The following is a 22,650-nucleotide window of genomic DNA, read 5'->3' as shown; positions in this document are numbered from 1 at the left end:
AGGGCGCACGCGCGTCGGTTTCTGGCTTCCGCCCTCACGACCCGCGCAGCCTCCGTACGGCCCGCGCAGCCTCAGTATGCGACGGGCCGAGCGCGGGAAGCTGCGGCGGCTGTGTCGCGTGGCGTGGAGGTGGCCGCGTCAGGCCGCGGGGAACGAACGAGGGGAGCGTGCGGGCGCTCGTCAGAGTCGGCGCGAGGTCCCCTCCGAGGCGCCCGGGCCCCCGCCGCCTGAGCGGCCTCGCTGGCGCCCCGCGCGCCGAGGTGGGGGTCCGGGCTTGTGGCGGCGTGGGCTCTGGGCCGGGCGGAGTTGGAGGGCGGGCCACCGGCTGCCCCCCGCGCCCGGAACGAGTAGTCTTCGCCGGCCCCGGGCGGGAGGCCCGTGGGTCCCGCCGCTCCTACGCTTCCTGTGGGGCCCCCGTCGCTCTGCGGCTGCCGGGTCCCCTGGCGAGGCCCGGCCGGTCGCCGCGCCCGCAGCCTGTCCCCGACGCCCCTGCGCCCCACGTGCCGCCGCCCGAGGAGGCCCTGGCCGCCCCTGGTCCGGTCTCCAGTGTCCACTGCGCATCCGGTCACTCCGCGCCGTCCTGTCGTCCGGGTCGTGCTCCAGCCGGGTGCCCCGCAGCGTGCCCGTTTAACGCGCTCGCGGGCAGGGTTTCAGGGCGCCCGCCCGCCGGGGGTCGGGGGAAAGCGGCGTCGGCTGCCGCGGTGCCGACGGGCGTGCGCGGGCTGGGTGACGCTCTGACGGCTCCCGCCTCGTCGACTCCCTCGCCGCCCGACGTGGACCCCGAGAGTTCTTCCTCCAGGCCGCCCTCTCTCCCTCCCTTCCTCCGCGCGGCCTGCAGCGTCGTCCGGCCCGCGCTGCTGGGGACGTCTGGGCTGTCGCTTGTGCCGCCGCGCCTGCGGTGCTCTCGCTGACCCGGCCGCCCTCATCCGGGCGACACGCGGGGACCCCGGGCAGCCCCCGCCCGCGGCCGGCTCTGGCACGGAGGGGACAGCGGGGCGGGGACCTGCTCGGTTCCTGGCGGCGCTCTCCCGAGGCGGAACCCCCACATTCCAAAACTCACACGGGCCAGTTTATGTAAAAATTTATTTGACCAAAATGTAGAAAAAGTGATACTGTTACATATGATACAGCTGCAGGAATCTAGAGAAGTGTGGGTTTTATTCAGCTCCCAACTTGCTAGTGTACCTCCTGGGTAGTGTGACGCTTAATAAATAGGAGCGAGGGGCAGAGGGCGCAGGAGCAGGAGCGGGGAGTGAGCGGCGCGGTGTAAACTTGAGCGCCCGCGCTGGGCAGTGCGGGATGGTGCAGCGGGGATGCCCCTGAGAAGCAGAAATGTAACAGCGCCAAAATGGGCAGCCTGTCTACAGAATCCTCCATGTCCAGTTTAATCAGGAGAGTCTTGGTCTTTTGTTAACTTGGTCCTAAAGAAGGAACTAAAGTCCTAGAGAGTAGGATGAAAAATCTTCAATTTTTCATTCCCTTAAGTACGGAGGAGATGAAGTTAGCCAATTACTTTTTTATCTCTACTTCTGCCCAGTATGTGTTAGTACAAAAACACTCTTGCTCAATTATTGATGGCTCCCACTCTTTCTGATAGGGCTTCTCTGAAGAGGACTGAATTCCAACATATTCCTTCCTGCTGAGTGGATGGCCTCATGTCAGAGCAGACAAGCGTGGGTCGTTATTTGAGTAACACATCTGCTCCTCAGAACAACTTTAGAGTAAAACAGGTAGAAGAGCATAACATCAAAGATCTGTCCAGAAAATATTTGGGTAATTATTATGACTTTTTCCCGAGCATTCTCATGCTGACTGCTCAGAGGATGTTTGTTCTGCACGGTGGAGTGTGGAAAAGAGCCAGCATGATTAGGTTAATCTATCTTGGGTTTATGACTTCCCACAATAGTTCCTTTTTTTTTTTCTTTGCTCTGGATGGAAAATCCCCACCCATTTTAATGTGATAGTCCTTGGCCTCCTGTAGTGTGACTTGTGGTGGCCGGGAAGGTTACATCCATCAGCCTTTTAAATTGACCCATGACTAGATATTGGGGTCTACTTTGAAACTGTGCTTGTCTGCTCTCCCAGGAACCAAATGCCCTCAGTCTTAAGAGAGTATGCTCAATACGAAATACCCTGCCTACCTTAGGAATAAATGCCACTTAAGGATAGGAGTAAAGCTGAAAAAGCTGGTGCTATTTGAAAAAAAGGAAGGAATCAGATTTAACTGGTGCTCAAAGCTTCTCTGATACAAAATATTTGGTCATGTATTCATAATTTGCTTGACATTTCCAGCAAAGCGAAGATGCAGTAACAAACTTCTTACAAGAGAAGAGAGAGACATGGAGCTCTCGAGTTTCTGTTGGAACAAAACTCTTCTGTTTTGGTTATATACAGTTAAGTTCGTTTAGCGTCTGATCCAGTGTCTGATGTAAGCCCACGTTCTCTTCTTTGGCCTGAGCAAGTTTTTCTGGTGAGGATTAAGAGTAGGGGAAAAAATAAATTAATAAGCATCTTTGTTACAGGAAAAAAAGAAAAGCGTTCTAAACTCCAAACCGTCAGAATGAGAGTCATAGCAGAGAAGGTACTTTGCATTTTAAGTGCAGCAGAACACCACAGAATAGAGATCAAGTACCCAATTTGGGAGCTGGGTAGGGTCGCAAGATAAAGTACAGGGTATTGAGTTAAATTTTAATTTCAGATAAATGAGAAGTTTTTAGCATAAATATACTCCAAATATTACATGATATATCAAAAAATTATTCATTGCCTATCAGATTTAACTAGTTGTCCTGTATTTTAATTTGCTAATAAATCTGGCGGTCCTAGAGTCAGAACACCTGGATTGAAGCCCCAGGTGTGCCACCGAAGTAAGCATTTAACTTTTCTAGGTCTGTTTCCCCATCTGTCAAATGGGGATGACAATACCAATGTGGTATAGAAGTTATTATAAGGAACAAATGAGAAATGCTTTAGAACTTACAAAGTGCTACAAACATAAGATATTAGTCCTAGGTATGGGTTACTTAATACATTTTCCTCCTAGTGCCAGTTAATTAGTCCTTCCTCGAGCCTTTGGGAGGAAAACGCAGTCCTGTAACTCATCTTTCCTTTGGAGTTTCTGGGAATGGCTGTTTAAATTCCAGGCGTCATTGTGGTATTGTGTCTGTGTGTCTGTAGCAATGTCATCAAACTCAGGCAAATGCAACATGGCTGAAATTTAAGCGACTATGGGTATGTTATTAAGTGACTGAGCCGATGAGATAGATTTAAAAAAAAGAAAAAGTAAGATGCCATTAAGAGCTCTGCATGACAGAGCACGAGAGAGAACCGGTTTGCAATGAGCGAGGGCCGATAAGGGACTAGGCCAAGACTCATTAAAATACTGGAGGAAAGCAAAAACGCCTCATAAAATGTGATAGGATCAGCTTGGAACTTTTCAGAAAGGAACGAAAAATGACAGCCAGGATGGCAGCCTTTCAACTCCAACCACTGAACCTTTCATTTGACGAGGCCCTTACTACTCAGGCGACTATGACCTGGGAGGGTTCCTTCAGAGAGAGAACAGTGACCTGGGCCTGTCCAGTCTGGATGCACACACAGCGACTATGTGCCTACTATACATGAGCCAGTTTCTCCGTTATCTCATTTAATCCTCGCAATGACTGACATATCACCTTTATTTTGCAGAAAAACTAAGTAGCTTGTTCAAGGTCGCACAGCTAAAGTGGTAGGGCTAGAATCCAAAGCCAGATGGCCCGGCTACAAATCCTGACCTCACCTCACTTAGATTCCCTGGCATCCACTTTGTTATTAGGTCTGAGATAACTTTCCCTTAAAGTGATGATTGCCCTCGAGAACTGTGACAGGCCCACAGACTGTCAACAGGAAGCAGCAGGTCTCCAAGCCCCGATCTCTGAATGAAGTTCCACCTGGTGCTTAGTGAGGTGAATGACTGGATGGGCAGGGCTGTAGTTATTCAAAGGGTGGAGGCTACAGATGTCTGGAAAACTCCCAGGAACAAATACAGAGAGAGCAAACCAAAAACACTCACCCCTACAGTCTGTAATCTTTCCGAGGGCATACGGATGGCAGTGTGTGAGGAGGGTAGTTTATGCAAAAGTTCAGGGAGGACGGCAGTTAGCAACAGAAGTGGGGGGGTGGAAGGGTGTGGGGAGTAGGGGAGATGTATTCTGGAGGAATGAATATAAACAATTGGGTTCTTACCTGAATAAAAAATAACAGGACGAGGAATAACAAGCTACAGTGACCAAACATGGATGATGCTAATTGGAGATTTTCATGCCATTTTTCAGGCTCAAGGGGCAGTCTGGAAAATGTGGCTCGGACATCAAAATGTCAGTGTTTCTGGGACAATTTGAGGTGGGGGGGTGGGCGCAGGGGAGAAATGGATAGACCGTTTGAAATTTGGATTCTTTTGGAAAAATCCATGAGCTTTTAGTTACTGTAAGCATGACCTTTTAACCCCCAGAGGCCAACTTTTTTAAGCCAAAGCAGGGTTCCTGGTTACAGTTAACTCAGGTATGAGGGGAGACAGATGTTAGCATCTCAGGCAACTCCGTTTGGAACTGAGGAAAGAATCACTTCACTTCCTCTCTTTGGCATTCCAGCAGTTTCCACTCCCTTTTCCTGCTAATGGGATGCCCTTTAATTCCTTGTGTGGTCGTTTTGTAATGGCAGGGTACAGAAGTGAGCTTCACGGGTGAACTTCCTCCCAGCACTGGGAGCTGGAGAGATGTGCCACCAACAGTGAAGACAGAGGGAGCCCTAGGCACCATTCTCAGAGCACAGTAACACAGAGAAAACAAGCGCAGAGAGGAGGAATAAGGAGACCCAAATCCACCGCCACTGTTTGAATCTGTGGATCATGCCCAGTCAAGGGTAGCCTCTTTTAGACACAAACCAGTTTTTGCAAGTTCTGCTGCCTCTATTAAGCTCCTTAAGAGGTTGGATGAGCTTCCATTCAAAATAATTTCTATTGAAGGAAAAACCGCTGTTGGCATGCAGATAGAGTTCGCTAACACCGAGTTTAAGAGCTCATGCCAAACTGGCTTCTGTTTTCGCATCGTCAGAAAAGAATCATGTGGGCATAATTTTCCTTTTGAAATGAGCTCTTCATCTGAACCACCCACTTTCTGTTGCGGCCACGGTCAAGGGCATCACAGCCACGGCTCTAAAGTGGCACGTGGAGAAAATGAAAATGAGAGGGCATGAAGATGAGGACCGCCCGTCTTTGTTTCAGCCAGTCACAGACACAGCAGAAGACAGTTTCAAAGATCAAACCAGGAGGCAGCCAACTGCCCATGGGAGTGGAGGCACCACAGCGAGAAGGCAGACTTCAGGACTGCTAGGACAGAGGGCGGCACCCAGCGGCCTCTTAGAGAGCTCATGTCACTGAGAGCATGGTCCAGCTCCTGGCTGGTGGTCTTGTACTTGAGCTCCTGAGTGTACAGCTTGTCTAGAGGGCGGAGGTCCCCAGGGAGAGAGTTCAGAAGAAGAGGCACAGGGGACAGAACGCAAGGGTCAGAATGGAGTGCCACAGATGAGCAAGGAGAGGAAGAAAAAACAGTGAGAAAACAAAGCATGAACTAGGAGAAGGTTGTGTCCTGTGGGAAACAGATGAGAGAACAAAGCGTCTGTGGAGTGATTTCTCAGGGCCTGAGGCCCTGCAGAGGATTAGTCATAAGGAACCTTTCAAGGAGTGGTGACGAGAAAGGCAGAGCGCTCCCCCATCCCCCCAGCCCAAGTTATTTCTGACTTTCGATGATGTCACTCAGTCCAAAGGTTATACTTTGGAACAGGGCATTTTCCCTTATACGGAAACCTCACTTCGCAAACCAAACACTGGGACACATGGTCTGAGGAAGGAGTTTTGCACCCTTTCTGGGTGGAACGGGCAGCCTGGGAGATTTTGTTTGAACCCCAAGATCTGGAATTTCCAAGTTATTTCATGAACACAGGACAGAATTTTTTTAACTTGGAACTCTTCAAGAAATTCTGAGATACGTGGGCACCAGACTCGCAGACTGGCGTCTTTATTCGGGTCTCTACACTCTCTGTATTTCCGTTTTCTCATACTGTGATAAGCTTGGAGCTCTCTGGGAGAAAGCTTCTGTAAAAATGCAAGGCATTTAAAAAATGCAAGGCGTCTCTCAGAAATGAGCAAACTGAAGGAAATTCTAAAGACTTTTTTTAAGTCAGCCATATTTGGGTCTCTGTGCTTACATGTGGACCTAATTAAGGAGAGAGATTTTACTTATTGAAAAATGGCAACCCGAGTCTGAGTTTGATTTGTGCTGTCCTGCTCCAGTGCTCCAGACCTGCAGATGTGACATCACTCCACACTTCACTCTCCTAAGGCGGACGAGGCCCAACGCAGCCCCTCCACAGACTACCCCCAACCGCCTGTGGATGTGTCGCGTGTGTGGGGGTGGGGGGGGAGCAGAGCAAACATAATTAGATGGTCATGTCGTACCTTCCAGGTCATCGATTGTCTTTTCCAGTTTTGCCACTGTTCTCTCTGCAAACTCGGCACGGGTCTCAGCCTGGAGAAGAAAGGAATCACGAGTGATCACTTCAAGACCAGCCCCAGGAGAAACCCGGACTAGCTGGGCGGGTCACACTCACCTCTTTCAGTTTGTCAGACAGAAGTTTAATTTCTTCTTCATATTTATCCTCCTTTTCAGAATACTATGGGAGAAACCAAAACACTGCTTTAAAAAAAGGAGGAAAAAAGAGCACAAGAGAATGCAGGCTCCGTGTTCCCTGGAGGAAAGTGTGTGCTTGAAGCGCTACGAACTGGCCTAAGAACCAAAGGAGAGGCGTGGACCTTTGCAGGCAGAAATGTGTGTGGGACTCAGAGTCTGTGGGCCACCCCTCTGGGACGGTGGTGCTCTGAAGGCCTGAGCTGATAACTTGAGGTCAAAGTATGATGAAGGCGTGGCAGATGACTGAATGGAAGGCACTCGGCTCAAGGCCCTTCACAGTAGTTGTGCCTAATCTGTTCCTACCCCACTTGCCACCTCCTCAACATATTCCGTGTACTCTCCAGTCCCCCAGCCCTTGACTATGGCTGAGTCCCCCAGCATGGAACGTTCCTTTCCCCATTACTACCTCTTAGAAATTCTATGCGTCCTTCAAGGCTTAACTCAGATTCGTATAAGCTAACTTCAGTTAATTGCTCACATGTTGCCAGATGTCCTTAATCTCATTTTATAGTTGAGTAAAGAGCCACAGAGAAGTTAAGTCATTTGTCTAGGCTCGCAGGGCTATGAAGTGACCAAGCCATGACTGGAACCGCGCTCTGGGATTTGAGCTCCTGGTCATCATCCTGCTTTACAGCCTTTGTAGACGTCACTCCTTCGTTGTACCTTTCCAAAGGCCCTCTGTTGAAGTCCCAAAACACTTTGTCACTTTGTCAGTCTCTCCCCCTCAACGAGACTCGGAGCTCTCACAAGCGCAGAAGCCGTACTTTCGCTGCTGACACTATCCTGTGGCCCGGGGCGGCAGGTGGCCTGCACACACGGATTGCATTTCTTCATCAAGTACCCCAGTGTCAAAGACGTGCCCGTACAACGCTAGTACCAGTGACACAGCTCTAACCAAGACAGAGACAGTCCCTGGCCTTAAAGTTTACAGTCTAGCAAGGAAGCCATGCAATTAATTAATTAAGCTAAGTATGATCAACCATCACCAGAGGAACAGAAGCAGGTGGGGCTACAAAGCCAAGAAACACCTAACCCAGATGAGGAACTAGGTAAGACCTCTCAGAAGAAGTGCTGTTTAAGCAGAGGCCTGAAGGATGAATTGGGGGTTCTCAAAGAGAAAAGGGAAGGCCACTCCCGGCTTGAGTGGACAGCAGGCTCAAAGAACCAGAGGTGACGGGAGAACACGGAATGTTTGTGAAACTGAAGTTCAATGCCACGGGAAAGTAGCAGGAGGCGGGAGGGTGAGGAAGAGATGAGGACGGGGAATTCAGCGGGGCTGGCCAGGCACGAGTGTGTACATTGCTCCCCTGCGGTTCTCTCCTGGAGCGACTGCCTTGAGTACTATTTCAACCTAAAAAGTCCAATTCCACCCCTGATATCTGCCGCCCAACCTTTGAGAAGATGTTTCTGGAGGAACCAGGGGACTCAGTTGAGAGTCAGGGGACTCAGTTGAGAGTGAGGCTCCGTATTTATACGATTATGCTCAGATCTCCCCAAGAGGAGCCTGACCAGGTACCAATCTCATAGGCCACCTCCACCCTCACTGGAGGTGGGATGAGAGATGATGCTGAGACCCCACGGAAGAGGGAAATCCAGCCACGGGATGCCTCTTTCCGTGGGGGCACCAAACCTCACTGCCGGGCACCAGCTGCTGTGAGCAAACACAGGCAGGTCCCTGACACCTGGCACGCTCCCATGGGCCGTGGGGGAAGCAGCGAAGAGAGTCCGGCAAGTCCCCCAGCGCCTGAGGCCAGCCACCAACCTTCTCAGACGCAGCCTCGAGCGACTTCAGGTTGTTAGTGACGTTCTTGAGTTCTTCTTCCAGGTCGCCACATTTTCTGTGCAAAGAAAAAGGATTTTTGTGTCTTATCCTCCCTCATGGCAAATCCTCCTAAAAGAAGTTTTCAAGAGGAGGAATCCACGCTGCCTGGGGCCCCCAGAAGGAATGTGGGAAAAACGTTAATGGCTTTCTCTGAGACTAGCGCTGTGTACTTATCAAAACCCGATCGTGCCAGGCAGAGGCGCAGCAGGCGGAGAAGCATGTGGAAGGTCAGTGAAGCACTCCTGGACTCCCGCCAAGGCTGAGGCCACGGGGACTTGTCAAACCCGTGATTGACGAGGCAGGCTCCGGAAGGTGTGAGAATGGGATGGAGTGCAGGAGGCTGGGGGACAGCCATCAGAGTTTACACTGGACACTCCAGGAAGTGCGCTTGGAACGGATTTGCAAAACCAGACCTCCCTCAGCGTGGCGGGGCGCTCCGTGGAGCTGCATTCCTCCCCCCAGGCCGAGGGGAGAGGCTTCTGGGGTTTTGGAGCTTGCAGGATTCTGGGCAAGTGTCTCACCTTTCCCCCAGGAATGTATCACGACAAGCAATGACATCAGGAACAAGGCATGAAACACCACAGGGGCAGCCGGCCTGGTACAGGCCAGCGCTCTGTGAAGAAGGCACCACCTCCTGAGCCATCCTCTCTGGGAGAATGAGACTTCAGGCTTCTCTACTGCCGCCCGCCTCACTCCTATTTCCCAATAGCTTTGTGGGAAGAGTCAACATGTGGGCAGCAAGGAAAACAGTTGCCAACCCTCTTTGTCAGCCATGAGGCAAAGGGGAAGGACTGAACAGTGAGTCCCAGACGCCCATCCACTTGCCCAGAGGCCCCAGCTAGAGTCAAACCCCAACCCAGCCAGGCCCTCCCACTGCAGCCCAGGAGCTGAGCGGGGCTCTGCTCGGCCCTGCTCTGCACTCACAGCTCAGACACCTCGGCACGCTCCTCTGCCCTCTCCAGCTCTCCCTCCAGGATGACCAGCTTACGAGCTACCTGCAGAGAGAGAGAGGACTGACTGAGACTGACCCCTAACAGCCACGTCTCGCAGGATGCCCTCCCCCATGCAGATAGCAAGACGACACCCAGACCATCCGCAAGGTGGGCTTTCTGCTGCTGCTTCAGCTCAGACAGTCCTGGAGAAAAGCCTCAGGCCCCAGGCGTGAGGCAGGCAGGCAGGGAAGGAGGAGATGAGATCACAAAGGCAGGCAGGAGAGCAACTGAGCTTTCAGGGTCTGAAGGCCCACCGCGGGGGACCACGGTTCCCAGTTTTAGCCTAACTTTGCCAAAACCCCCCGCTGCTGGACAAAAAGTGATTTGATCAGTTGGTTTCCCCCCAAGTTAGACAACTGTCACAGAATTCCCCAGGACTTTGTGACACTGTGGAAGATAGTGTTTCCTAGGCAAGTGGCTGTCTCTGGAAAGGAAGAAGTGGGCGCAGAAGGACAGCTGCCCTAACCAAGAGCTTCCTTTAGGCGGCCCCAGGGTCTCCCTATCAAGATCCGTTTCCTCCCCTCTTCCTGCTGCCGCCATCTGCCAGCCCCACTCACCTCCTCGTACTTGCGGTCGGCCTCCTCAGCAATGTGCTTGGCCTCTTTGAGCTGCATCTCCTGAATCTCCATCTTCTCCTCATCTTTCATGGCCCGGTTTTCTATCACCTTCATTCCTCTGCAAGGAGCAACCTCATCGTTACTGCCAAATAACATTCCCGCCTCGTCTTACACCTCCAAGCATCTGCTTGTCTAAACGCTTCTCTGTAGCTACTGAGAGCCAGACTCCAAAGAGGGAGCTGTGGGCTGCTCACATGCCCTTCATCTTCACTGAGCACCGGTCACTGTCTAAGTGCATCCAACCCTACAGCTGCTTCATGAAGTAGTGAGGACAGTACCCCATTTCACAGAGGAAGGATGCGGGGCGTAGAGAGGCTAAGTAACTTGCTCAAGGTTACGGAGCTAGTAAGTGGCAGAGCTGCAGCTCAGGCCCTGGTGGTCTGGCTCCAGAGTCTGTGCTCCCCTTTCTATCGCCTCACTAGCTAGTAATAAGGCGTACCCGTATGCCAACAGTTAACCCGAGGTGAGGAGAGGTCTGGGCCAGCCTGGCTGTGGGAAGGATGAATTCTGCTGCAGGGGGAGGGGTGTGCATGTGCCATGGAAGGCTGTCCAGAAGAGAGTCCGCAAGAAGAGGGGAAGTTCCTCTTCAGGGAGAGCTGCACAGGAAAGCCCGGGGGAATGAAAGAACTCAGCAGGGAGGCCCGGGTGGCTGGACCACAGGCTGTGTGCCTGAAGGGCGTGCTAAGGGTTTATGCCAAGGGAAGAGGGAACCACAGGAGGATTTCAAAAGCAGGAGGGAGTGGACACCAGAATGATGGATGGACTGCAGTGGAAAACCAGGTGCGAGGCAGGTACCAACAAGGTGAGGGGTGAGGAGGGCCAGAACTGAAGTGGATACGTCTGGCTTGGAAAGGACGGTGATCTGGGGACGGCTAGAAGTCTCCCACAACTCAGCCGGCACAAGATGTGCTCACTCTGGCTGCACTGCTTGGAGTGGACTAGGTAAGATCAGACCCTTCCACAGAAGAGGCCAACCCAGGGTAATGCATCCGGGCGTGTCGTGCCTGCCTGAGCCGAGGACCACGTACTTCTTGCTGCCTAATAAACCCTTTCATTCGTCCTGTCACTACCATGCGCGGCTAACTGTCCACAATGACCTTCGCACCTGTACACGGCCTCAGGATCAGCATGTGAGCAAGCCCAGAAAACCCTCTGCAGGCCTGGAGAGAGCAAAGTGACTTGCCCAGGGCCACACAGTACGTGGCAGTGGAAGGACTTGAATCTGGATCCTCCAGCTCCCAAGGATAGAATTCCTTTTACCAAAACGCAGCAGTCTCCAACAAGGGTGCCAGCAAAGGCCCCAGATGACATGGTACAAACAAGTGAGAAGCTTTCCCAGGCTCTCTGGCTTTGTCCTGGGGAGGTCCTGGGAGTGAGACATCCGGCCAGGCTGGTCTGACAGTGAACATGGGCAACAGCTAATCCAGGCCCCAGGCACAGCCATGAGCAACTTGTGACCAGACCCTTCACACTTGCCAGTGGCTGCCCTGAGCTGCCACTCTCTTCCTCTATTAAGTGGCTGAAGCAGAGCCTGCACCAGGGTCTGTGCCCTTGGCGCAGGCCGTTCCCCCGCCCAGGAAGAAATTTCCCACATGGGCAACGAGAAAAGTCAGTCTCCAAGATCCCCCAGTTGGTTTTGAATCTCTAGTTTATGGTCACAACAGTACAATCAGGAATGAATCCTCTGGAGGAGTTTAGACCAGAAAACCCTGGCGGATGGGTCCAATGAGAATTCTGGTGTATCGTGTGGCAGATCCGCAGTGGCCACTGGCCTGGCCCACACCATCACCACACAAGGAACCCATTTACCAACCACAGAGACGGCTGCTTCTGTGAATTGCACAATCTGCCCTCAGTCCTCCAGAGCCTGCGCCAAGGCGTGCCAGAGGACGAGCCCGCCCTGGAGGACACGGCACCTCACGCCACGGAGGCCAGGGGCACTGTTGCGTGCAAGTACGTTAACAGCGCTGGTTTGCGTGTGTTCCTGACATGGAGTTGTCACCATTCAGGAGCCCAAAGCCTGCCTGACAGCACTGTTAACAATGATCTGTGCAGAGGGCCCATGCCACCTTTTCATCTGCCCACTTCTCACATCACCCTGGAAGCTGATGTCTTGAGAACATGGACGACATGCGCAGTGGCTTTCAGAGAGAACACGGGAAACAGTGCTCTGCAACGGATCCCCAGTGGCAGTCACACTTGCCGTCTTACATCTGCCCATTTTGCCTTTGTCTGCCTGTCGGGAGTTCTTCGTAACCACCACAATGACGAACACCTCTACACACAGCATGATGCTTTACGAGGCGCTGTCATGCCTCTGTACATATGTGCACACGTGCACGTCCGTGTGATCCCAGCGACTCACCCCAGCTCTGGGCAGGATGATCCCTGTTTTCCAGAAGCAAACACTAACGTTACCAGGTTCAACGTGTCCTTACCTCTCGCTCTCATCTGCAGCCTTTTCTGCCTCCTCCAGCTTCTGCAGGGCTGTGGCCAGTCGCTCTTGAGCCCTGTCCAACTCCTCCTCCACGAGCTGGATGCGTCGATTGAGAGCTGCCACATCCCCTTCGGCCTGGGGAGGTCAGAGGGGCAGCCAGGTTAAGAAGTAACACGCCAGCCAGCAGCGGGAGCCCCTGTCACACGGCGCCCTTCCCTGAGCTAACACGCGTCCCACTCGGGAATCAAGGCGGTAAGGGATTCACCCTCTGGTCTGGAGAAGGTGAATTTTCCATATGATCTTCCCCAAAAACATCAGGGAACATCTGCCGCTCAGTGACAAAGGTGTGTGTCCCCGTACAGGATGGGCGCTCGGGTCAGCATGGAAGAGACAAGTACACCGCGTGCTGTGAGAGCACAATGCTGGCCTCTGTGGGGCTCCTGGAGAGCAAGGCCACCAGCGAGCCGGCTCACCCTGTCATGTACTAGGTTCTGCTCCCAGTCGCCTGAATGGCAAGGTAAACGCAAGGACATGGAAGCCTCAGTCAAATGCTGGCCGTGCAGCTGGTGGAGGGAGGGGCAGCCCAGTGGGAGCACCATCCTTAACTAGGTCTGGCTGAGACACGACGGGACAAAAGGATAGAAGAAAGGAAAGAAAACTTGGTTACAGGCACAGAAGAGGTGTGAACAGCGGGAATGGCTTTTCCAGGTGCCTTCACCTACAAAGGTCATGTGGTGGCGAGCATAAAAGCAAGAACTGCATCCCAGGTCAAAGGGCTGGGTCAGAATCCCCACTTGGCCAGTCTGTAGCCACGTGGCCTTGGGCAGGAGGCTTCAGCGCCGAGCCTCTCCTGCACCTGGTTTCTTCCCGCGGCTGTGAGGACTGTGACTGAAGGCCGTGGCGTGCACCTGGCAGGTGGGAAGCCCCACAAAAGAGCAGCTCTCACGGCCACGGTCCCCTCACTTGCTCCTCGCCTGTCTCGCCCATTCTACAGGTAGGGAGCCCAACAGGCCCAGCTAGGGGAAATTTTGTTCAGTGTCCCAGAGAAATGGCCTCTTGAGCCCCAGCCCAGGGTTCTTTCCTTTCTGAACACGCCCTGCCCCTCGCCCCCCGTCCTACGGGGGCTTCAAGGCCGGCACGCTTAGGAAGGGATGTCGAGAGTTGGTGAAAAAGGGGCCCAACTGAGGGGAGAAGGGGAGGCACGGGTGGGGCCACTCTGGCTTCTTCCTGTCAAGACAGGTAAGACCCCCCGAAGTGAGGAAGACGTACAAACGAAGGGGAAACTGCTCTCCCCCGTCCCCGAGTTGACCCGCTAAGATGGAGAAGCACCATGAGGTCAGAGCTCGGGAAGCCTTCCCAGCCCAGGCCTGGCCGCACGCGGAGGGGAAACTGCCACAGGCGTTTTTGACGGCAGCTCCTTTGAAACACCAATTCGGAGGATCCCTCAAAACCATGGCCTGCTTCCAACAAGTGGGTGTCTTTTGTTCTTCACAACGACATGAGTCTCAACTTCTTCAGCCACCGGGACAGGAATTGACTTTTTTCTCCGGTGGTTTTTAGTACATTAACAAAATTGTACTACCAACGCCAGTATCTAATTTCAGAACATGTTCGTCGCCCCTCAAAAGAAACCCCATTTGCATCAGCAGTCAAGGAATTACTTTTGAAGATCATACAGAGGTGCCTGCTTCCTGAGTGGTCTTTAAAAAAAGCGAGCCGCTGCTTATGTGGGCAATTCTGAATCCTGACAACCACACTCTTTGCACATTTTCAACTGTCTGGAAGCAAAAGAATGCGGAGAGGCACACATCCATGCACATACATCCACATGTATGTTTCAGGAAAAACTGCTAGTCACTGCTAGTCATTTTGGGCTCCACCCATTCCTGCAATCAAAGCTTCTACACTCTACAAAGGATTTCCCTTATAAGGTAAAAGAGGCTTGCTAGATACATGTGGCAAAGGAACAGGAAGATGTCGGTTAATCACACAAAAATCTAAATGAAACCAGCTGTCGGAGGCAGACCCAGAAGTCGGCCACACGCCGGCTCCTGGCTTTCTCTACCAGAGGCTGAGGAAGGTTTTTTCCCTCTGGCTCAATTCCTTTGCCCAGGACCCTTGTTCAGGCTTCTCCCTTTCCTGACCAAGAGAAGCATGCTTTGAAAAGTGAACTCTTAAAAGGACGCCCGACACTTTCCAAAAACATCTTTCCTGCCGACTGGACTGTCCCACTCCCAGGTCTTGGCTCGGGCGGAGGGCCATTTTTAAGAAGGAGTTGTCCTCCCATGAGACGGCCTGGGCTGAGATCAGAGTGCGGGATATGCCGGTTCCGTGTGAAGGAGGCCAGCCAGCTACTGTGGAGGCGTACACTGGGGTTCTGAGGCCTCCTCAGGCCAGAGCAGCCCTTGCAGGATTAGAGCTCAGACGCAGGCAAGCGCTGAGCAGTCTGGGCGCTTCCCCAGACCGGTCAATACACATGGCAATTCCATTTGGCCAGACATCTTTTCCACTCCGGGGTCCCCAACCAGAGTGCCACTGCTCCAGGAACCCTGGGCTTCCACCCTCCCCCCAATTTTCTGGTCTGAGTCTCTGTACACCCAGGTCTCTTGTCCCAGCAAACTCAAAACGTATTCTATAAGACCCTGCTCAACCTCCATTTTGAAGCCAACCCCACTGGCTGGCTGCTTCAACGTCATGTTCTCCTAACAGAGCCCAGAAAAGCCGCGGAACGCTAATCAGCCTCCCACCCCTTTAGACTGTCAGCTCTTCTGGGGGCAGAGGGAGGGGAGGGAAAAAAACACCAATCGCGCGCCTAGTAAGTGCCTGATGCTATGCAGGGAAGGTTTCCTCCTGGGCCCCTCCCTGCTATCCTAGGTCGGCATTATTGTCAGCGCTACTGTACAAATGGGGACATAACGCTCCTAGGGGTTAAGGACCAAGTGGGACGAGATGGGAAGAGAACACAGATCTCTCCCCAGCCCCAGGGGTTGCCCCCATCTGTCCCGTCCCGACGGACAGTCAGGGGATGGAGAGAGGGCGGTGAGGGCCCCTCCTCATTCAGCCCCATTATCTGCCTCAGGCCCCGCGACATGCAGCGGAGGCTCACAAAACGATCCCAGGGTCGCGGGCCCGGCCCTAACACTCCAAGGGGCTTCTGGAGGAAGGCGGGGTCCCGTGGCCCTGGTTCCCGCGGGCGGCAGCTGGGGAGGGAAAGGCCTCGGCTCCGGGCTGAACTTCCGCCCCCCTCCGGGAGCAGACACGTCGCCGCCGCGCCCCTGGGAACAGCTGGGAAAGTTTCAGCGGGAGCCGGGAAGCGGCGGAAGAGGCGAGAAAGTGCGACACCCCCGCCCCCGGTCCGTGACAGTCACTCCAGCCCCAGACAATGGAAACTCAACGTTTCCACTCTCACTTCCCGCTCCCGGGTCCAGTCGCGGATCCCCACCGCCCGGGACTCCGGCGCCAGGCCCGAGTCGGAGGGCGGCGCCGTGCCCCTACCCCTCTCCCCGCTCCGGGATCGCGCATCCCCCTCGGCCCCATCCCCCCACTTCCCGCTCGGCCAGCCCCACCCGACCCGGACGCGGCGCCCCCTCCCCCGTCCCCGGCCGAGGAGAGAGGATGGCAGCGGAGGAAGGGGTCTCCGGGACCGGCCCGCTGGGTGCGGGGCCGCGATCGGGGAGCGGCGGGGCCCGAGGCGCGAAAGCGGGCTCCTGGCGCGGGCAGCGGCGGGCGGGCGGCCGGGGAGCGCGGGAAGGAGGGCAGGGAGGGGCGCGCCGGGCCGGGCCGGGCGGGGGGCGCGGGGCCGGGAGCGGGCTCACTTTCTCGCGCCGCTCGCGCTCGCCATCCAGCTCCCGCTGCAGGCCCTGCGCGCGGTCCTCCGCCTCGTCCGCCTGCTGCTGCAGGGCCTGGATCTTGCGTTTCACCGCCTCCAGCGAGTTGAGGCCGGCCATGGCGCGGAGGCGCGGGGGCGCACGCGGCGGCGGCGGGCGCGCGGCTCGGCTCGGCTCCGGCGAGAGCTGCAGCGGCCGCGCCCGGCCCGAGCCTTTGCCTGCGCCCGGCCAGCCCCGCCTCTCCCCGCCCCCGGCCCGGCCGCCGGCGGGGCGCTGAGGTCACCCGCCCGGCCGCCGACGTCAGCACCGCTGGGGGAGGGCCTGCCGTCGGCACCGCTGGTCGCAGCTGCGGGAAAGTGCCCCTGTCCCAGACTTATTTGGAGAAAGCGCCGGGAGGCGCCGCCTCCCCTTCTTCCTGCTGCTCCGCTTCCTCGGGCGCTCGCCCGCGCGCCCGCCCGCCCGGCTCTGCGCACGTACGTCGGCGGCTCTCCTCTCCGTCTGCTCCAGCCTCTCCTGCGCGTCCTGCAGGGCCTCGGAGCGCTGCTCCAGCTCGTCCTCCGTCCCCTTCAGCTTCTTCTGGAGGTGCGACAGCTCCTCCTCCACCTGGGGACAGATGAGGGGCGCGTCAGCCGGGGGCCACGTCCGCGCGGCGCAGGGGCGTGCCCCACACTCACGAGAGTCCTCTGTCTTTCTCAGCCTCAGTTTCCTCAGCCGTAAAACAGGGAGAACTCTACTGTGCACCGCTCAGTGTTCGCTCCCTGGTAATACGATTTCCACAACCTTTCCTTTCCCGGGACCCGCTGCCGTTGTTATCTTTTTGGAGCTCCCCCCAGTATTCTTGGGGAATCGATTATAGCTTTTGGGAAAACGTCCCCACACGTTTCCTGGAAACACACGTTCAATTTTGCATCCCACTTTCAGGGGTGCAGCCTCCCCGTGGTCTGGGGTTAAACAGAAAGGGGCTCTCATTCTCTGGGCCTGGACCATCCCCTACTCCCAACCTGTAGTATATGTTTGTCCTCCGCCTACCTAGAATCTGCCATGGCTCCCCATTGCCCAAGAGAGTGGTTTGCAGACTGTCTCACAAAATACCTGGAAGGACTGAAGGGCTTAGACTCCCCCTGCTCCTGGACTTTGGGGGCTTGGCTAGAAGAGAGCTACCCCTCAAAGACCACTTTCCTTGAAGGCTCGGGTTAAATCTTTTAAATTCTTGCAGGTCTGGCTCGTGTTCATTTTAATCAAAATGTCCCCTGCGTTCCCTGCGGTTTCAGCCGGGCTCATCTCGAGTCTTGCCCCGCTCCCGGCACCCTCAGTTTGAGACGCTCAGATCTATGAGATACAAGCCACAGACACCTTCGCCTCTCCCTCTCCATCACCCTCCACCCCCCAGGCAAGGGTTGGCCAGGGAGACTTCTCTGTCACCCCCAGGCTTCATGCTCTCTCCAACTCCGAGCTCTGGGCTGGGGTGCTCAGTCCAGCTTGTGCTGGCTTGATCTGACTCCTGTCTCGGATGCTTTGACCCCTGGTCCTGACCATGCTCGTAGGCTGGACAGGTAGCCCTCACTGGGCCCTGTTTCATCTTCCTGCTTCCCTCTCACAGCAGGAAGCCCAGAGAGGTGGAGTGACTTCCCCCAGGTCACACAGCACAGCATTTGAATCCACTTCTCTGAACAGGCCCTCCTGCGGGCCTGGTTTCCCGCATCCCTGACTTCCTTCTCTTCTCTTCTTTCCTGAAGAAAATATGCTATAAAAGCTGCTGTGCCTGCAGCTTCTAGATCGGGCTCCGAATCTGATCTGAGTTACATGCCTGAGATGATGTGCAAATGTGCCAGATGCTGTGTGAGTGTGTGTGTGTGCATGCACAAATTCTTGAAGTGCAAATGTTCCAGAGAGCCCCTCTCCTGGCACCACACGGCTTCTCGTCTCCAGCTGCTGAGCTGAGGGCGGGGAGCGTGGAAGCAGCTCAGGCCTAAGGCAGGGGCTGTGGGGCCTGACCTTGACCTCCAGGCAAGGAGCCCGGAAGCCTGTCTCCAAATCCCAGCTGTATGACCCCGTCCCCTTTTCTGACCTCAGTTTCCTTGTCTGCAAAATGGAAGCCCTGACGTGGTGGTCTCTGAGCACCCTGGCAGTTGCTTTCCAACTTCTGCCTTGACGGAGACGGTGAGCCGGTTTCTTTAAAGACGGGTCAACCTGACCCAGCATCCATCTGAGCTCCTTCCTGCTTTGTGGGGGCAGCGTCCACTGGGTGCCAACTGTGTGCAGGCACGGGGAAAGGCTGGGTGGGGTTTTGATGTTTTTTTACAGCAACGCTGGGATGACAACATTTGGGGCCTGGGATGAGGTGGGCAGGGGCCATGAAGAATTTAGAAGGTGCCAGGCACAGTACAAATGCCACGAAGCCCCCTGTTATAGAAGGGTAAACTGAGTCCCCGAATGAGGAAGGGGCTTGCCCGAGGCCATACAGATGGGGCTTTGAACCCTTGTCTGACTGACTCCAGAGCTGGTTTCTTGACCTTGAGGCTGTGCTGTACCCACTGCCTGGCATGCCCTCCTCCTGCTGACCCTCCACCGAGCCAGTGCCCCCGCCCTGCGGCCTCCTGCCCTGGGCAGAGCCCTCGCCTCCCCCCTGGGTCCTCCCAGGCTCTGTCCCTTCCTCTGGCCTAGCCCTGACCCCTGGGGGAGGGAGTGTCCCTCCATGTTAGCCTTCATCCCCCAGCCTGGGGCTGCCCAGGTCAGGCGAGGGGCTGAGGTCACTCTGAGCCCCAGCGTCGTCCAGCACAGGGCTGGGCTCCACACTCGCCGTGGAACTCAGGGCAAGTTTGCAGAGTGAATCAATGACACACTCCACCCCTTCAGTAGTTGGAACTGGGTATGAAAAATAACTAAGACTGACACAAATCGGGTTTCTTTCACTCTGTCTGAGCTCCAAGCGCAGGGTGTGCCAGCTGGTGGCACCTTGCTGGGGACGGAGGCTTGCCCTGGCTCTGGGAGGTCTCCAACAAATCACTTTCTTCTCTGAGCCTCAGTTTCCCTGCCTATAAAATGACTGGGTGGGTCACAGCCTGCACACCTTAGTCCCTGTAAATGGGGCCTTTGGGCAGGACTGAGGCAGGATGTGGGGTCAAAGGCCAGCTGTGGCGGATGTCACTGCCCTGGGAGGGGAGCGGGCGGGAAGCAGGCAGGCTGGGCTCCCGGTCCCGTTCCCACGCTGGACGGACAGGGCCTGGAATCAGCACTTTGCTTGGGGTCCCCGAGGGTTGGGCTGGCCCTGAGACCCCTCTCCCTGGCCTCTGGGAGTGTAAGGCACTCGGGGTAAGTTGAGTCCCTCGCCCCCTCCTGCCTCTGCTCCCAGGCAGGGCAGGCCATCGGCCCCGTGGGAATCTGGCTCCTGCTTTGGGCCTCGGGGGCCCTGGGTTCCAGGCCCAGCCATCAGAAAGGCATCATTTGCCTCCATTTCTCAGATCAGAGCACTGAGGGTTCAGAGAAGGGCAGCAACTTGCCCTGAGTTACGAAGCTGGAACACAGTCCAGCTGGCTTCCTGCCCAAGTCCACCCCAATGGGTGCCTTTGTGGAGAAAAAAAGAGCACAATGAAAATCCAGTGGAGGCCAGAGAATCTGTCCCTGCCTCCTGGGCCACACAGCTGGCTGGGGGCTTTGAGGAGCCTTCCCTTTTGACCTTGTGTCTGCCTTGGGAGGTTATGCTCTATCAGTCACTCACACCTTAATGAGAATTAGAGCCATCGACTTGCTTTTCTCAGAATCCCTGGCTACACCCCTCATGGTGAGGGCTGAATGATGGCAGCCAGCAGCTCAGGGCCAGCTCAGGATGGCTGTCTGTGTTTGCCAGGGAGGGACCCGGGGAGGGAGGAGCAGAGTTCCTGGCAGGAAGCCCTGGGGTGTGGCACGCCTGTGCGATGTGTCACAGGTGCTTAGGACAGCTCTGGGACACTGGGGGATGGGCAGGCCCAAAGGGGAAATAGGGCGGGGCAGGAAATAATCCCATGTTTCTTGAGTGCTTACTCTGTGCCAGGCGCCAGGGCAAGGGCTCCGCCTGCCCAGCTACCTCTTGTCCTCCCATGATGGCGAGGGAGACACCACTGTTACTTCCCCATCTCACACGGGTGGCCGCCCAGGCACAGAGAGGTGAATGCGTTTGCTTCAGGGCACCCAGCGCCTGAGCCCCGAGCAGGGCCAGTCTGAGCTCATACCCTGTGCTTTTACCTGCCAAGCCGGCCTGGCATCTGGGCTGGGCACTTGGCATCACTGTCCTGGGCGGCTCCTGGGGCTTATCTGAGACCCTGTTGCTCCAGAGGGCTTGACGGTTGACCCCGAGGGCATGAGTGAGCCCCGTGGGGGCAGGGTGCTATGGATGGGTCGGACCCCCTCTTCTCCTCCTGCCCGCTGCCCTGGCCACCCAGACTGGACAGCTGACTTCCGCTCTGACCCAGCCATGGCTTTGGGACTGCCCAGCCCAGGCCTCTGCCCGCGGTCCCCCCATTAGCTCCTGATCTCCCCCTGTTACCAGGGTCTCCTGGGAATCTCATCCCCAAAGATCTGGGCCCAGGGCCTGTGCTTGCTTCGGGCACCTCTGCCTGCCCCCAGGCTCCTCGTGGGCATGGCAGGGGCACCCCAGACATGCAGGAACACACTGAGATTGCCAGGGTCCCCCCTGAATCTCCAACCACCCAGGTCCCCAGACCCTCATCCAGCTGCCCTTGCCGTGGCCACACGGGCCCCACCACGCATGCACACTCGGCCACCCTCCCTGGACAGTCGCCCATGCGGACTCACAGGCTCACAGTCACACCTGGGTGTGCCGTGACACGGGCACAGGGTCAGCCACACTCACCCCCAGCCCCGCACTGCCACCTTCGCCTCGACACATGTGTACACACACCCCCCCCAACAGAAACAGTCACCCTGACAAGCACACGCAGGCCAACACAGTCACCTCGACACACACACACTCATCCTGGCACACACATATTCCATTACTGTCATGCCAACTTTTGCACAAGCACACACAGCCAGCCTCTCCCCCCTACACACAAGCCCAGGCTGACACCACCATCAACACACACACAGGCTCACAAACACTTCCACACTCTTTCACACTCACTTTCCAATAACCACACACGTATGCCTCTCTCATTCTCATGGTCACCTTCACCCCTCCACACTCTCTCCAGCAGAAACACACACACACGACACACAACACATGCACACACAGAAATGCTCCGACACGCACAAACACACCTTTCACACACACACAGCGTCCCCCCAGCCACCCTGTCTAACGCCGCCCCACCGATACTCACCCCAACACACCGCTCACTCACGTTTGCATGCACAGCTGGCACACAGGCACCCCTCCCTTTCTCTCGCTCTCTCTCCCACTTTGCTCCCTTGTGCCCTGCGGGGGTGGGTCGGGCTGCCCCTCTCCCAGCCCAGGGAGCCCTCCAGGGAACGCCATGGTCCCCTCACTCTTTCTTGCCGGAGTGTCACTCCTGTCTCTGCCCCAACCTCCAAGTTCCAAGGGTTCCCAGACCCTTACCCTTGGCCCCAGAGCCTCGCCTTCTGGGGCAGGAAACCAACTCAGAGAGGGTGCTGGGCAGCCTGGTGTGGCCCAGCAGACGGCACCTCACCTGCTTGCACTTCTCCTCGGCAGCTTTCCTGTCTGACTCAGCCTGCTCGGCCCGGTCGATGGCATTCTCCTTGTCCAGCTTCAGCATCTGCATCTTCTTCTTGATGGCCTCCATGGCTGGGCAGTGGGGGCACGGGTGTGGAGGGCCTGCGGTGGGTGGCGAGTGAGCAGCAAGGGCGGAGGAGGGCCCTTATAGCCTCGCAGGCGGGCGCACCGCCCTGCTGCCAGGCGAGTCTTGGAGGAGGCCCAAGCCCAGGCCGGGCCAGCCGCCACTCGCTCGGCAGGAGAGCCAGGCCAGCTCACCGGCTCCTGCAGCCCTGGCCTTATTTGGGCCTAGGATTTTCTCAAAGGAAAAAAAAAAGGCCCGACCCGTTTCCGTTTTAACCTGGTGACACAGGTCCCGTGTGGGTGTGCGGGCAGAGCATTGGCCCAGGAGGACTCCAGCCGCCTGCCGGCTGGCCTCACTTTCCCCATCTGTGGTTGGGAGGGCTGGAGAGGGCTTGTGGGTGGGTGCAGAGTAGGGGTGCAAGGGGTGGGGACACTCCTGTTCTCCCCTCTCCCTTCTATGTCCTGCCTCCAGATATTG

At 56.0% G+C, this 22,650-nt stretch overlaps 1 protein-coding gene across 4 annotated transcripts; it reads right to left on the bottom strand.

The window, feature by feature from the left end:
- Positions 1 to 1,066: 1,066 nt before the first annotated feature.
- Positions 1,067 to 22,525, bottom strand: TPM4 (tropomyosin 4). 4 transcript variants are annotated; one of them, NM_001434718.1, is made up of 9 exons: positions 22,066 to 22,231; positions 16,898 to 17,023; positions 12,595 to 12,728; positions 10,097 to 10,214; positions 9,472 to 9,542; positions 8,488 to 8,563; positions 6,646 to 6,708; positions 6,494 to 6,563; positions 1,067 to 2,467 (listed from the first exon to the last, which is right to left on the bottom strand). In NM_001434718.1, exons 1-9 carry the CDS (start codon positions 22,177 to 22,179, stop codon positions 2,385 to 2,387), a joined length of 855 nt encoding a protein of 284 aa, NP_001421647.1. In that variant the 5' UTR covers positions 22,180 to 22,231; the 3' UTR covers positions 1,067 to 2,384. The 4 variants fall into 4 exon arrangements, with proteins under 4 accessions (NP_001421647.1, NP_001421648.1, XP_023481131.1 ...); XM_023625363.2 differs by lacking the exon at positions 1,067 to 2,467 and adding an exon at positions 5,177 to 5,476 and having other exon boundaries at positions 22,066 to 22,525; NM_001434719.1 differs by lacking the exons at positions 16,898 to 17,023; positions 22,066 to 22,231 and adding an exon at positions 16,409 to 16,631.
- Between the last annotated feature and the right edge of the window lie 125 nt (positions 22,526 to 22,650).

Source organism: Equus caballus, chromosome 21 (genome assembly GCF_041296265.1).
Source record: "Equus caballus isolate H_3958 breed thoroughbred chromosome 21, TB-T2T, whole genome shotgun sequence".
In the NCBI taxonomy this organism is placed as follows: Eukaryota; Metazoa; Chordata; class Mammalia; order Perissodactyla; family Equidae; genus Equus; species Equus caballus.
Note: the sequence above shows the minus strand (reverse complement) of the source record. Positions and strands in the feature narration are given on the sequence as shown.